This window comes from Amphiprion ocellaris, chromosome 3, assembly GCF_022539595.1.
Source record: "Amphiprion ocellaris isolate individual 3 ecotype Okinawa chromosome 3, ASM2253959v1, whole genome shotgun sequence".
NCBI classification, from domain to species: domain Eukaryota; kingdom Metazoa; phylum Chordata; class Actinopteri; family Pomacentridae; genus Amphiprion; species Amphiprion ocellaris.
Window position 1 is genome coordinate 40,416,674 of NC_072768.1, and position 14,974 is coordinate 40,431,647.

Below are 14,974 nucleotides of genomic sequence, written 5' to 3' on the forward strand. Positions count from 1 at the left end.
CAACATCCAGATCCTAAAAAGGAAGGACAAAGCACTAATGAACTTATTTTTAAACTGAGCCGCATAATTATATTTGCAAAGATGGTACCTAGTATGTCACGTACATTAGCAACACAGTCATAGTCGACACCAGCTTATTATTAGAGAGTTAGCACTGACTGGAGGGCATTAAGCTCCTCAGAAGTCTTTGTCATGGTGCCCATTGCTGCTATACTCATCCAGGTCCTGGTGATCATAGGAGCTTCAGGCTGGACTTCTCTGGAAGACGATTCTAGAAACGTCTTCCAGAGAAGTCCGGCTGGTTTCTCCTGAAGCGCCTACAGCTCAAGGATGGTGTAGGAAGAATGCTCTCCATCAGCTCTGGTTGGAGGTCATTAAGCTCCTCCTTAGTCTTTGTCATGGTGCCCGTTGCTGTTAAACGCCAGTATTAAACAGGAAGAGGCTCCACCTGGTGGAACAACCAGGAACTACAGCTGGTCTATGATACTTCTACTGACATGTACAACCTTCTTCTTCTGCTTTATCAGTTATTATATTTTAAATCGACTACATAATTGTTTGTAATTAGTTGATCAATCATTAACATTCGTAGTTCTGACGTTTGGCTCTGATCAGCTGGTTGACTTTTTTTAATCTCTAGACAGGAAATACATGCGCTAACATGAAAAAGTAATTCCAACTGGTTTGATTCTACTTCTTTAATATTTTGTTTTAACTTGGCTGCGTTCCAAATCGCTATTTCATCAGAAGCGCCTTAAATGTTGACTTTAATACATCTCCTGATGTGCACCAGCTTCTTCTTCTGTCTAAACGGTTAATTTATCTTTAATCAATGACATTTTTAATGGAAATCAGCTGAATAATGATTAACATCTGTACAGGGAGGATGATGAATATTCCTGACAGCCCTCCTGGTTGGTGTTGATGTATTATAAATTTAAAATCATTTCTAGACCAAAATGAGTTGTTTTGATCATAAAGTAAAATACTAGATTGTTCATTGTTCTTTTGTCGTTTCATGTCTCATTTTTGTAATATTTTGTCTCATTTTTGTTGTTTTTTGTCATTTTGTTGTCTGACTTTTGTCGTTTGGTTTCTCGTTTTTGTTGTTCGTCCATTTTTTTGTCGTTTTGTGTCTCATTTTTATCTTGCTTGTGTTGTTAAATCCATCCATTATCTATACAGTGCTTAATCCTCACTAGGGTCATGGGGGGGCTGGAGTCTATCCCAGCTGACTCAGGTGAAGGCAGGGGACACCCTAGACAGGTCACCAGTCTGTCACAGGGCTACATACAGAGACAAACAATCACTCTCACATTCACACCTACGGGCAATTTAGAATGATCAATTAACCTCAGCATGTTTTTGGACTGTGGGAGGAAGCCGGAGTACCCGGAGAAAACCCACGCATGCACAGGGAGAACATGCAAACTCCATGCAGAAAGATCCCGGGAAAGCCGGGATGCGAACCAGGGATCTTCTCGCTGCAAGGTGAAAGTGCTAACCACTACGCCACTGTGCAGCCCGTGTTGTTAAATCTATTTTTTTATTGTTTTGTTTCTCACTTTTGTGATTTTTTTTGTCTCGCTTGTGTCATTTGTGTAATTTTTTGTCTTGTTTTTGTCGCTTTGTAACTTTTTTGTCAAATTTTTTATTTCTTTTTTTGTTTTGTGTCATTTGTCTCATTTTTTGTTGTTTTGTTTCTCACTTTTGTCACTGTCTCATTTTTATAATATTTCATCGTTTTTGGGGGGGTTTTTTGCCTTTTTTGTCTTCTTTTGTGGTGTTGATCCTCCAGTAAATCCTCTATGGTTCAGTTCCAGATGACTAAATGTTGTGTTCCTTTGTGGACACTCTGTGATTTGTAGGTTTTAATGTGGAAATGATAAGCTTGAATTTATTTTCTTGATAAATTTTAGGTTGTTCATGATGTTTAATAAAAAGATAATTCTTTAAATGTGAACATTTTTGCACTAAAACAAAGGAACCATTAGGAGTTGTGGGTATTTGTAGGTTATTCTGCTGTGGTTTTACTGGAGATCAGACTGGACTGGATGTGGAACCTGGACTAGAATCATCTCTGCTGTAGTGGGTGGTATCTGCACTCTCTGTAGGTATCAAGAGTTGTTTTTTTTTCAGAGCTTTTGTTCAGAAAGTCGCGGGGAAGCAGCGCCTCGTCTGAGGGAAAGTAGATCAGGGAGGGAAGATGACGTCGTTCTGCTTTCATCACCGCCCTCCTTTACTTCCTCTCTCCAATCCGTGACGTCGCTTCGTTTTGTTTTTCATCATCCCTCCTCTTCCTCCTCCTCCTCATCTCCCTCTGAGAGCGAAGCAGTGTTAATAATGGCGTCTTGTTTTTCCTCCCCTGCCTGATCTCTCTGCTGCTGCTGCTGCTGAAAATGGCAGGATTACTACAAGTCGGGGATAATCCGCTGCCCTGACGGCGTTTCCATTCCTGAGCTGAGGGAGGCATGTGACTACCTCTGCATCTCCTTCAACTACAGCACCGTCAAGTGCAGAGACCTGAGTGAGTATCTGACACTAAGTCCGACCGCCGCCTCAACTCATGTAGCCGCTGTGTTTGCCAGACTTTGGTGAGTGTCTGCTTGTTGTTGTTGTTGTTGTTGTTGTTCCTACATGCGCAGCTGCTAACTTTAAATCAGATTATCGTCGTTTAGATCCCCTCTGCATCACTGTATAATAAACACACAGCATTTAGGATGTGTTGCTGACGGAGCCTCAGGTAGCTCAGTGTTTGAATCACCTGCTGCCACGGAGCTACATGTGTGATATTTGTGTTGTTATTGTGCACTTGTTTGTGTATCAGAGTGTGTGGGAGGAGCTGCTGCTGCTGCTCGATGCTGAGATCTAAGTAGGTCATGATTAGCTGTGAGAATTAAAGCCTGTTATGCAGCCGATGGTTTTTATTCACCAGCCGTTCAATTTAAATCACATCAGAACCATGTTTTATTTAAGAGTTTGCCTTCGTCGGCGCATCAGAACGCCCCAGCAGTCCCTGTTTAGCAGCAATATTTAGGTCATACAGCAGAGCCAGAAGTTTGCATCAGTAAACATGCTGCTGAAAAACACCGTTACTGTGGAGCTAAAAGGCTCATTTTACTGTTTACAGCCCATAAACCTCCGTAGAAAGAGAAGAAACGGGTCCAGCTGCAGCCAGCTTCTGTTTATTTGTCCTCAAAACCGCCAATAGTTTATCCATCGCTTGGTTTGGTCGATTTAACGTTTCACAGCCGTGTTTACATGAACTAATTTACTGTCATTGCTCAGCAATGATTCTGTTGGACGGCAGCTTTAAAAGTACAGCAGAGAATGTGCAAATTTAAAATACAAATGTTTAGTAGAAAAAGACATTATACAATAGGTCCTCAACTTAAATCAGTTCCGTTCCTACAGATCTACCTAAGTCCATTTTCGCCGTACGTCTGAACTCAGGTGAAAATGTAACCAAAGCCGTTCCATGCATCACAATATCGATCAGTTCTTCATAAAGTCCTGAACACCAACAACTTCCATGCATGTATGAATCATTTTACTAGAAGATAACAGAATATTGTAACAGACTGATGTTGCTGTTGATGTTTCAGTGTTTATTGTTCAGTTCCAGATTTACCTAATGTCAGTGAACGAACGTGCCATGTTTAGTTAGCTCACCTCCGTTTTGTTTCTTGTTTTTGTCGTTTTTGTCATTTTGTGTCTCATTTTTGTCATTTTGTGTCTCATTTTTAGCGTTTTCTGTTTTGTTTTTATCATTTTGTGTCTGGTTTTTGTTGTTTTGTGTCCTGTTTTTGTTGTTTTGTGTCTTGTTTTTGTCATTTTGTGTCTCATTTTTATCATTTTGCGTCTCGTTTTTGTCATTTTGCATCTCATTTTTATCATTTTGTGTCTGTTTTTTATCGCATTCTGTCTTGTTTTTGTCATTTTGTTTCTCGTTTTTATTGTTTTGTGTCTCGTTTTTGTCATTTTGCATCTCATTTTTATCATTTTGTCTGGTTTTTATCATTTTCTTTCTTGTTTTTGTCATTTTGTGTCTCGTTTTTGTTGTTTTGTTTCTTGTTTTTGTTGTTTTGTGCGTCATTTTGTACGATGGGCAGTGCATGCTAAAGCGGAGAGCATTATGGGCGTTTAGCAGCAACGGGCACCATGACAAAGACTAATGAGGAGGTTCATGAGCTGAAATGTTCCACCTTTAAATTGTAGAGAAATCTGGCTGGTTTCTCCTGAAGCTCCTACGATCACCAGGACCTGAATGAGTTTGTTGAGGTTTCAATGTTTATTGTTCAGTTCCAGATTTACCTAATGTCAGTGAACGTGCCATGTTTAGTTAGCTCACCTCTGATTGGCTGAGAGTCAGCAGTAGAGAGAGCTGGGAACGGTGGCTAATTCTGGAGCTAAGTTATGGGGTTTTTCTAGTTATTCTGGCGTTGGCTACGGTCCACAGTAGCCTGTGTGAAGGTTCAATAAACCAGCAGAGAACCAGATAAAGTCTCACTCATTCATCACAGAGGGTCGCTACAATATGTTGACCTGGTTTTACAACTTGACCCATGTTGGTCGGTGTTTCTTCCTGTTCCCAGCGTTTTATTCTGTCTAATTTCACTTCCATGGAGACGGCTTTCCTTTTCTTCCAAGCATCAGAAGAGTCTGACTTACACTGGGAGCCATAATGAAGGGCAAAAGTTAGTGAATGCAGCACAGAACGTCTTGTTTTTGTCATTTTGTCTGGTTTTGTTTCTCTTTTTTGTCCTTTTGTGTCTGGTTTTTGTCATTTTGCGTTGTTTTTGTCGTTTTGTGTCGTTTTTGTCTTTCTGTCTTGTTTTTGTCATTCTACGTCTCATTTTTGTCATTTTGTTTTTGTGATTTTATGTCTTGTTTTTGTCATTTTATGTCTAATTTCTGTTGTTTTGTGTGTTGTATTTTCATTTTGCGTCTTGTTTTTGTCGTTTTGCGTCGCTTTTGTAATTTTGTGTCTCGTTTTAGTGGTTTGATGTCTTGTTTTGTCTGCCATCAGAAGAGTCTGACTTACGCTGAGAGCCGTAATGAAGGGCAAAAAGTCAGTGAATGTAGCACAATCCAAGGTGGCGTCCAACCAGAAAAGGGAAACAAAGCCGTCTGATAGCGCTGTGTGACGACGTATTCATCCGCTCTGATCGTCAACTAGTTCCACGTAACAACGAAACGCTGTAGGTCGATGTCGTCGTAAACTGAGGACCTCCTGTATAAGATAAGATGAAATAAACTTTGTTCATCTTCTCGGTGGAGACTTAAATGTTACAGCAGCTGGATGAGGCATGAAAGAAGCAGAAAAATAATAAAAGTACTAACAGGCTGAAAATAAAGATAGAATAAAGGTAGAATAAAGACGAGGCTTCATGAATTTACATGTCAATATGTACAGAAAAGACACGGTGGATTACAAGTAGATGTATATCTATGATAACAACAGCAAAGTTTAGTTTTTGTTTGGTTTATTAATAACTATAAAAACAGCAACTGATGTTGAACGTTGCTGAAAATATATGAAAAAGTTCAGCTTGAAGTAGCGCAAAACTTACAGTACATACAAGTCAAGATGCTGTTGTATTTAAAGATGTAAAAACTGTAGAGCAGATTTAAAATGTCATAAAAACTAATTGAAATAAAGAAAATATAAATTACTTGTTTTCATTAGCTGCTCATAAATGTCGTCAGAAGTTGGCGCTGTAGGCCTCGTTAGCTGTAATAAACGGAGTAGAAGAAGATCTGTCCGCTGCTAAAGATACTGAAGAAGATAAACAAGCGTCTGTTCTTCTGTTCTGTACAGTACTCCAGAAAAAGCTCCAGTACTTCCCGGTACGTAGTATGGCAAATATAGCGCTCTAAAAATACCAGGATGTCCGACTGCATCCCGTTATATTTAGCAGGTCCTGAGCCAGCAGGACTTTTCTGGACATTCTGACCCACAATCCTCTGCAGCAGGAAATACATCAATGTTTTCATGTAAACAAGCTTTAGCTAATTTCAGACGGCGAAGGTCAGAGTTTAAGGCACAATATTATGTCGAAGTAGTTGTATAATACTGCAAGAAACAGGACAGCAGTAGTATTAGAAGTAAAAAGGAAACAGTAAGTGATTGGAAACACAGATCAGTTGTTGGTCAGCTGATAAATGTTAAAGAAGAAACAAAACAAACGTTTATCTACATGGAAAAAATTAGGAAAGTGTCCAGGAATTGTTTTTAATCAGGAAAGTTGTAAAGACAACTAAATAAACAGCTGATCAGAACTAAATGTTTGCTACTTTAATATTAGGGATGATAATAGTTAATTGATTAATTGCTGTTAATCATTTAACTGATGAAGAAAAAGAAGGTCGTGCATGTCAGTAAATGTAGATCAGCTGTAGTTCCTGGTTGTTCCACCAGGTGGAGCCTCTGACTGTTTTATGCTGTAGACACCAGAGGAGGCATCACTCAGTCCTAGCTAAACTCCCACAATACTCTCTGCTTCAACATGTACTACAGTTCATGCTTCAACATGAACTACAGTTCATGTTAAAGCAGAGAGCATTGTGGGAGGTTAGCAGCAATGGGGCACCATGACAAAGACTTCTGTGGAGGTTAATGACCTCCAAACAGAACTGTGCGTCATAAATGAACCAAAGCCTGTTGCGATGGTTTCCCTGTTGCCCAGTGGTTCACGTAAACAAGACGCTAATATCATACATTGATGCTTTTTAGAAGAACCCCAAAAGTTAAGGTGAATTTTTCAGTTTCGACTATGTTTTTAATAGTTTCATACTTAGAAATGCTAATTAAAATAGGCCACAAAAACACCAGAACTCTGCTCGAGGTCTAACCAACGGGAGAAATTATTTCTAATTAAGTATCTTCTGAAAGTTGCATTGTCCGTTTTAAACGTCAGCTAGCTTCATTAGCACTTTGCTTCAGGTGTTCCCTTGTTAACAGCATCTGCTCATGAGTGTAACGGCCTGAACTCGTTATAAGAAATATTTGGCTGCTAAACAAATAAATCACAGATCAGTCAAATAAATCCTTCTGAGGTCGGATCATTAGCGAGTTTAGCTTCATGTGATTATCATTAAAACAGCTAAAAAACTTAATACCCAGAACAAAAACAGGCATTTTGGAGTGATGTTAGTCTAGTCTTGTAGAATAGCGTTTACTAGAGGAAAACTAAGTTCAATTTATTTTTGGTTTATTGCAAATATCCCAGCTGTAGGATTAATAAAAGCTTATCTTACATAATGATAAAATCGGCTCGCTCACGAAGTTTAGGTCTCTTCCTGTATTTGAACAGATCCAGACAGTTTCAGTTTAAATTTAAATTAACTTTATTGTTCCTTTGCAGTCATTCTGGGACCATATTTTAGGTCTTTTTGTAATACTTAAAGAACCGTGCTTAAATTTTGCAGTACTTGTACTTTACTAGAGTATTTCCGCTTTCTGCTACATCTCAGAGGAGCAATTTGTGTGACATGCAGTATTACTTTATTATTTCAGTATTGTTGACAGTGTTACTTATTTCTTCTTCTATTGTAGTTTTATTTCAGCTTACTTATTTCTAGTCATTTATTCTTCTCCTGTTGCCTCACTTTTTCTGTTAAGCATTTAATTTGACCCCAGAATTTCTCTCAGGATTATAAAAGCAGACCTCATCTCATCTTGTACCTGATCTCATCTAGTACCTCATCTCCTCTTGTATTTCATCTAGTACCTGATCTTATCTCATCTAGTACCTGATCGTATCTAGTACGCGATCTTATCTAGTACCTGATCTCATCTCATCTTGTACCTGAGCTCATCTAGTACCTTATCTCATTTAATCTAGTACCTGATCTCATCTAGTACCTGGTCTCATCTAGTACCTTATCTCATCTAGTACCTCACCTCATCTAGTACCTGATCTCATCTCATCTAGTACCTCACCTCATCTAGTACCTGATCTCATCTCATCTAGTACCTGATGTCATCTCATCTACTACCTTATTTCATCTTATACCTAATTTTATCTTATCTTGTATCCAATCTTATCTTGTGTCTCATCTTTTACTTGATCTCAGTTGTATCTCATGTAATACCTGATCTTATCTTGTATCTTATCTCTTGTATCTGATTTCATCTAGTACCTGATCTCATCTCATCTGGTACCTGATCTCATCTCATCTAGTACCGGATCTAATCTAGTACCTCATCTCCTCTTATATCTTCTCTCTTCTGTTTTGTCAGGCGCCCTGATGCACGAGCTGTCCAACGACGGCGCCCGGCATCAGTTCGAGTGCTACCTGGAGGAGATGGTTCTGCCGCTGATGGTGGCGAGCGCTCAGAGCGGCGAGCGGGAATGTCATGTGGTGGTTCTGACCGACGACGACGTGGTGGACTGGGACGAAGAGTATCCTCCTCAGATGGGCGAGGAGTATTCTCAGAGTAAGACACTGGGTTTGGTGACAACGTGCTAGGGGTAGCATATGCTAACATTGGGTTAGCTCCAGTTCAATCTTTATCTTTATTGGTCATTGCACATTTTCATATACAACGAAATTTCATTTGAGCTGCCCTGCCAATGACAGCTCTGGCTGCTGCGCAGTGCTGCGCGCACCTTTCTTGAAGAAAAAAAGAAAAAGGACATGTTGGGATCTGGGTAGGGATAGCAGAGGGTAAAAGAAAAAAAGGCTCGTACCAAATGGAACCTCCAATGTTGGGAAATTCAATTTGAGAAGGAACCTAAAAAAAAAACAAACCCGCAAACAGGCAAAGCATGACATTAGACAAGGATAGTTGGGATAAGGATGTGGGGTGATGGAGGGAGGAGCACTGCACAGTTAGCTGGTTCCTGTGCAGGTGCACGGATTCCTGGCTCCTGTGTATAGTGAGGAAAGCTTGTGGAGGCAGGGGGGATGGTGGATATGGGAATGTATGTGTGAATGTTTAGCTCAGTCCTCAGTTCATGAGTCCGATGTTTGTGTACGCGTGTAGCCCATCTACTTCCGTCTCAGACCTCCGGTGTCTCAGTTCGCGAGGGTGGGAGCGCGATAACACAGCAAGGTTGCTATGGAGATGTCCTCGGTTGGCCCGGTCCAAAAGTCAACAGGTGTCCTTGGGGGGGTGGGGGGGTGGGGGGTGTAGGAGAGCTATCTCTTGGCCATGAAACTTCCAGAGGAGTTTGTTATTGTTCCAGGGGCGCCAGAATGTAATCAGTTTCCTTCTTGTTTGGTCGGGAGAGAGGAACAATTTCACCTTCCCCCTACTGCTCTCAACAATTTTAGACCTCAGCTGTAGCGATTCTCACTCTGATGGCTTCCAATCTGCGACTCAAATCAACAGTCACACCAAGCAAATTGTTCATCTTACGATTGAGTTCGTCATACCGAGCATCGGCAGCCGTGATCCGTTCGTTTGCATAGACCAGCAGTGTTTGGATGTCGTTTCTGTCTGCGGTCTTCCTGATTTTCCAGAAGCTCAGGCCAGTGAACAAGCCAATTATCAGCAGGCCTGTCATCATAAATCCGAATATATAAACATCTTCCACATCCTCCACGGATAGGGGTGCCAGGCACATGATCCCCTTCCACTTCCCCCAGGCGTCGATCACGTAACCAGAGGCGAAACTCCCATCCAGGCAGGTAGGCTCCCCTAGGCCTGTGCTCTTTGTGGCGACAATCTTGTCAGTTGTGTTGAGAGACCAGTTAATCAATTCCATGATCGGTGTTTCGAAGGTCCAGTGCCAAGCGATCGCTTCACTGAAACCAGGTTAATGTTAAAAGCAGCTGCTGTTTACTTCACATAATCCTGAACGCGGTTAAACCGTAAAGAATAATTCTGATTACAGCTGCAACTAATGATTGTTTTCACTGTTGATTAATTTCTGGATGAATCGTTTAGTTGTTTGATCTCCAAAATGTCAGAAAATGGTGAAAATATGGATTTCCTAAACCCCAAAGTCTGGTTTTGTCCAAAGATCTTCAGATTAAAGTCACAGAGGAGGAAAGAAAGAAGAAATTATTCACATTTAAGAAGCTGAAATCACAGAATAATCTAAAAACAATTAGTAAATAGAAAATAGTCCCCAACAAAAAGCACGATTTCTCCTGTTTCAGTAAAAAAAATTTGTGGGTTTCATCTTTAAAGATGTGTTGACCTCAGATCAGCTGTTTGAAGAACATGTGATGTATCCTCGTGTTGACTTTTCTTCTCCTCTTCAGTCATCTACAGCACCAAACTTTATCGCTTCTTCAAATACATTGAGAACAGAGACGTGGCCAAATCAGTGCTGAAGGACCGAGGCCTGAAGAAGATCCGTCTGGGGATAGAAGGTACTAAAACACACTTTGATTTCTAGTCTTCATCAAAAAAAATGAAGGATTTAGAGTTGATATGTTATCTTAGACTGATTTAAATTAGAATTTCAAACTGACAGGTGGTTGAAAAACAATTAAGAAACATTTTACGACTTTATCCTACAAAAAACGACAACAAATCAGTAAATAAAAGTTTTAGTGACATTTTGGACGACATACTAAACTATGACGTTTTTGTCACATTTTGGACGACATCCTAAACTATGAAGTTTTTCAGTTTCAGTCGCTGTTTTTTGAAATATATGAAGAAACTCAAGATAGTGGCACTGACCCACCACCGCGACTTACCAGTGTATCAATATAAATGCTAACAGCTAGGCATGTCCTCAACCTGATCCTAAGATCAGAATATGGGCCACTCACAGGAGTGTTTATTTATTTGTATGGGCATAAACGGATGTCTGATTCTGTGTTTACGTCCGTTGCCATGTTGACACATCAAAAAGCAACAATAACCACCATTAGATTTTCCTCTGGGATGTAGGAAAGCTGTCTGAGATTAATCCAGCTTCATTTAGCATGTTAGCTCTGGTTGGAGGTCATTAACTCCTCATTAGTCTTTGTCATGGTGCCCATTGCTGCTAAATTCCCACAGTGCTCTCTGCTTTAACATAAACTGTAGTCTGAGTGATGCCTCCTCTGGTTACTACAGTACCAAACAGGAAGAGGCTCCACCTGGTGGAACAACCACTTACTACATCTACTGTACCTAAAGTGTGTATTTTCTGACTTCTTTTATGTACTTCCTGTCAGGATACCCGACCTATAAGGAGAAGGTGAAGCGGCGTCCCGGCGGTCGTCCTGAGGTCATCTACAACTACGTCCAGCGTCCGTTCATCCGGATGTCCTGGGAGAAGGAGGAGGGGAAGAGTCGCCACGTTGACTTCCAGTGTGTCAAGTCCAAGTCCACGACCAACCTGGCGGCGGCCGCCGCCGACATCCCCCAGGACCAGCTGGTGGTGATGCAGCCGCCGGGGCCTCAGGTGGATGAGCTGGACACTCTGCCGCCAACACCGGGTGGTGTCGACCTCCACCAGCCACCGCTCGGACCGGACAACAACCAGGGACCGCCGGCGGTCTACGAGGCCCAGACCCAGCAGGACAACAGAGAACACAGCATTGCCCACGGCAACCAGCAGCAGCAGCACACTCAGGCCACGTACCACTACGACCCCGACACCCCGTCACCCTCTGCATGAAGCCCCGCCCACAGACTGTTAGCAGCCATCATCTGAGGAGGATCAGTTCCTGTTCCAGACCAATGTTTCTTTAACACCTGACCCTTACCCCCAGAACCTCCTCAGAACCTCCTCAGAACATCTGCTTCTTTATCTCCAGTAACTTAATGATCAGGGATCTACCTTCAGACGGAATATTTCCAGAGTTCCAGGTCCTTGAAGTCCATAGAGGAGGGTCCAGATTTATCACTTTAGATGGACTTTTCCCATCATTTCTGAGCCTCAGAACTGGACCCACCTCTATGGACTTCAAGGACCTGGAATGTTCTAAGTGAGACTAAACTTAAAGACTGGAAGCAGGAAAGGAGAACGTCCCCTGGAGAAAGTTCTAGAGTAGACCTACAAACAATGGTTGTCGGTAGGTCTACTCTTGAACTTTCTCCAGGGGACGTTCAAGAGTATACCTACCTCTTGAATGGTTCTAAAGTATACCTACCGACAACTGTACAGTAGAACTGGAACTTTTGTAAAGAGGTAGGTGTGCTCTTGAACGTCTCCTGGAGAAAGTTCTAGAGTAGACCTACCGACAACTGTTAGGTCTAGAACTTTCTCCAGTTGTCGGTAGGTCTACTCTAGAACTTTCTCCAGGGGACGTTCTCCTCTATGGACTTCAAGGACCTGGAACTCTGGAAATATTCTCAGTCTGAAGATAGAACTCTGATCATTAATAAATTTTCTGCAGATGAAGAACCAGAAGTTAAAGGTTCAGTTTGTTAGAAGTTCACTCTGACGGCAGCAACAGAATTGTCACTGAGGAGAAAGAATTTAAACTGGAGAAGCACATGAAGATGGATCACCTCTTGTTGCTCTCAGTGAGAACTTCTACATCTTCTGAATCATCTTCTCCATCTCCTTCCTCCACCACTTTGCCTTGTCGTTGTTCATTGGCTGCAGCTGGTTTCTCAGTGTCTGGATGATCAGAAGAACATCGTTGGTCCAGTTTGTTGTTTTCTGGAGTCGCTGGAAGTTTGTTTTTCACACCATAGTTTTTAAATCCTCCTCGTCTTGTTGGTTTCTTCTTGTTTTTACAGTTTTTTGTCCTGACTGAGGACAGAATCCACAATGAACACAATGTTTTTAAATAAAGAATTCACAACAACTTCAGACTCTCTTATTTCAATCTGTCAGAAAGTCTTCAGATTTCCATCAATAATAATACTAATAATAACAAAGTGTTTATATTTCTGTTGGTCTTTACCATAAAAAAAAGCTGCTCAGGAACGTTTACATGATTAATAGTTTTTTTTTTTTTTTTTACTTTAAAACTGGAATTAATTCGGTAAATTTGTATAAAATCTCAAGTTTTAGGCTCTAAACCTTAATATTGGAAACAGTTCAGTAAATATTTTCATTTCTATTATGTTGTGGTTAACTTTAATAATTAAATTAAAGTTGAAGGATATGAAGTATATTACGGTCTGGTCCGTGTATATTTTGGCAATTGGATTTTCCGTTCTGAAACGGGTATTGAAAAAAAACGAGTGGTTATTTGGTTTTCGTTTTAAAATACAAAAATTAAAATTGAAATACAAGGCGTTTTTCCTTTTCATGATCAAAAAGGGATGTACGAAATTTTAAAAATGCTTTGATTTTCATTTTATATTTAGAATAACAAAAAAATAAAATTAGTAAGAGACAGAAACGACAAAAGGTCAGTTTTTTCATTTTCTGAGACCGGAAGTGGTCATCAGCAAGCGTGGAGCCAAACGACAAGAAGATTCTCAGAGGGCGGAGCCAGAGAGCAGTGATTGGTCAGACTGACTGAGAGCCAGAGAGCAGTGATTGGTCAGACCGTAGATAATATAGAAGACAGCTCGCTAGCGGATCTAGTCTGCTATATATCTATGGTTAGCACGTCTGGTAGCATCTCTGACTGCTGTTGATCTTGTTTTTGGAGTAAAACACGGTAAGAAGATAAATACTTCTAACCAGTAGCGTTGTTTTGTTGTACGTTAAGTCAGCAACTTGTGTAGAGTTGTGTTTTGTCATGTTTGAGCAGTTGGTCTGGACGCGTTAGCGAGCTAAGTGGCTAAGTTAGCTAGCGGGCTAATTAACACAGGTGGCTAACTTACCGCTGAACACCTGTGTTAGTTGCTGCTGCAGCTGTCCTCATTATTAGAGTGAACTTCTCAACCTGTATTTCTCTGCTGTTTATTTGAGCTTTTAAAAAAGTTATTTTACTTTAAGGTTAACTGAAACCCGTTCAGCTGCACTGAAGTTTAACATTCAGCTGGTTTGAATTAAACCGCGCTTAACTTAACATTGCGCAACATTACCTCTCTGAATCTCCATAATTTCATTAAATTCCTTCTCTCTTCCACTGCTCAAGTTCAATCCAGTATATAAAGTGACATTAATAGTGAATAAACTAACAACCAACCATTGTATTTATTTATTATTGTATGTATTTGTAGTAAAACATGAGTTGAAACATCCTACTTTTGGATCTAGAACTGCACAAGCCGTTCATTTTCAGTCACCTGACGAGTTAAACTCCCCTTTTTATGTGAGGTTGAAGCAGAAAGTCTGAGTTAACAAAGAAAGTTGTTTATAATTTGTGATACCTGTTATCTCTGACTGAGGCTTTAGTTTTTGTTGAGCCGATTTACACGTAGAAACTTTGTTCAGGAAGATTTCTCAGTAGTTCAGAGGACAGGCTGCTTTTTACACAACCTTGTAAGAGAATGTCTGTCAATGCTTTCAGCAGAATTTAGAAACACAACACTTCCTAAACAGATATTTTGAGGCTGTGAGGTTGAACGTTTGAGAGTATATCAGTGTGTTTGTTTGTGGTCTTTCTGTTTCTAGGTGGAAGCTGAATTAGTGAGGATGACTCCTGCTCCTGTCATCTCTAAGCTCCTCACACATCTTTACCTGCACATGAGGAAAATCACTCCTGTAGAATGCAGGTATGTTTGTCATTATTATAAAAAGATGTTGCCTGGTGACCTGTCAGAAACCCATCATACAGAGTCAGCCAAAATAATGTTTACACACATCAGGAAAAGAAAATCTTGCATCAATATTTCAATACCAAATTTATTCAGACATCATGAGATTAATAAAAGTTATCTCTGGCCTCTACAATTACAAGAGGTGCTCAAAGTGGTGGCCACTGGCTTCCAGACATTTCTGTTGTGTTGTAGACGTCACTTGTTGATGCTCCATTCATGAGGTAGCGCCATCTGTTGGGAAAACATCGTACAACAGGACACAGAGTTATCGTGATTTGATCAACCTTAGAAAGAGGAATCTATATGTATAGAAGTACTTATACAAATGAAATATTTACAAAAGTTTTTCTTTTCCTGATGTGTGTAAACATTGTTTTGGCTGATTCTGACTCTGTGAACTTAATGAGA

The 14,974-nt window shown here is 40.5% G+C and overlaps 1 protein-coding gene across 6 annotated transcripts in view; it reads left to right on the forward strand.

Annotated features, from left to right (window-relative positions):
- Window positions 1–14,974, forward strand: part of LOC111569309 (BTB/POZ domain-containing protein 10-like) — a 41,245-nt gene that overhangs the window by 22,718 nt on the left and 3,553 nt on the right. For all 6 annotated transcript variants that reach the window (XM_023271349.3, XM_035948676.2, XM_055009043.1 and 3 more), the window contains 5 exons: window positions 2,407–2,527; window positions 8,246–8,443; window positions 10,219–10,329; window positions 11,128–13,518; window positions 14,421–14,521. In XM_023271349.3, coding sequence (XP_023127117.1) covers window positions 2,407–2,527; window positions 8,246–8,443; window positions 10,219–10,329; window positions 11,128–11,573 — 876 coding nt within the window. In that variant the 3' untranslated portion in view covers window positions 11,574–13,518; window positions 14,421–14,521. The remainder of the gene's footprint in view (window positions 1–2,406; window positions 2,528–8,245; window positions 8,444–10,218; window positions 10,330–11,127; window positions 13,519–14,420; window positions 14,522–14,974) is intronic.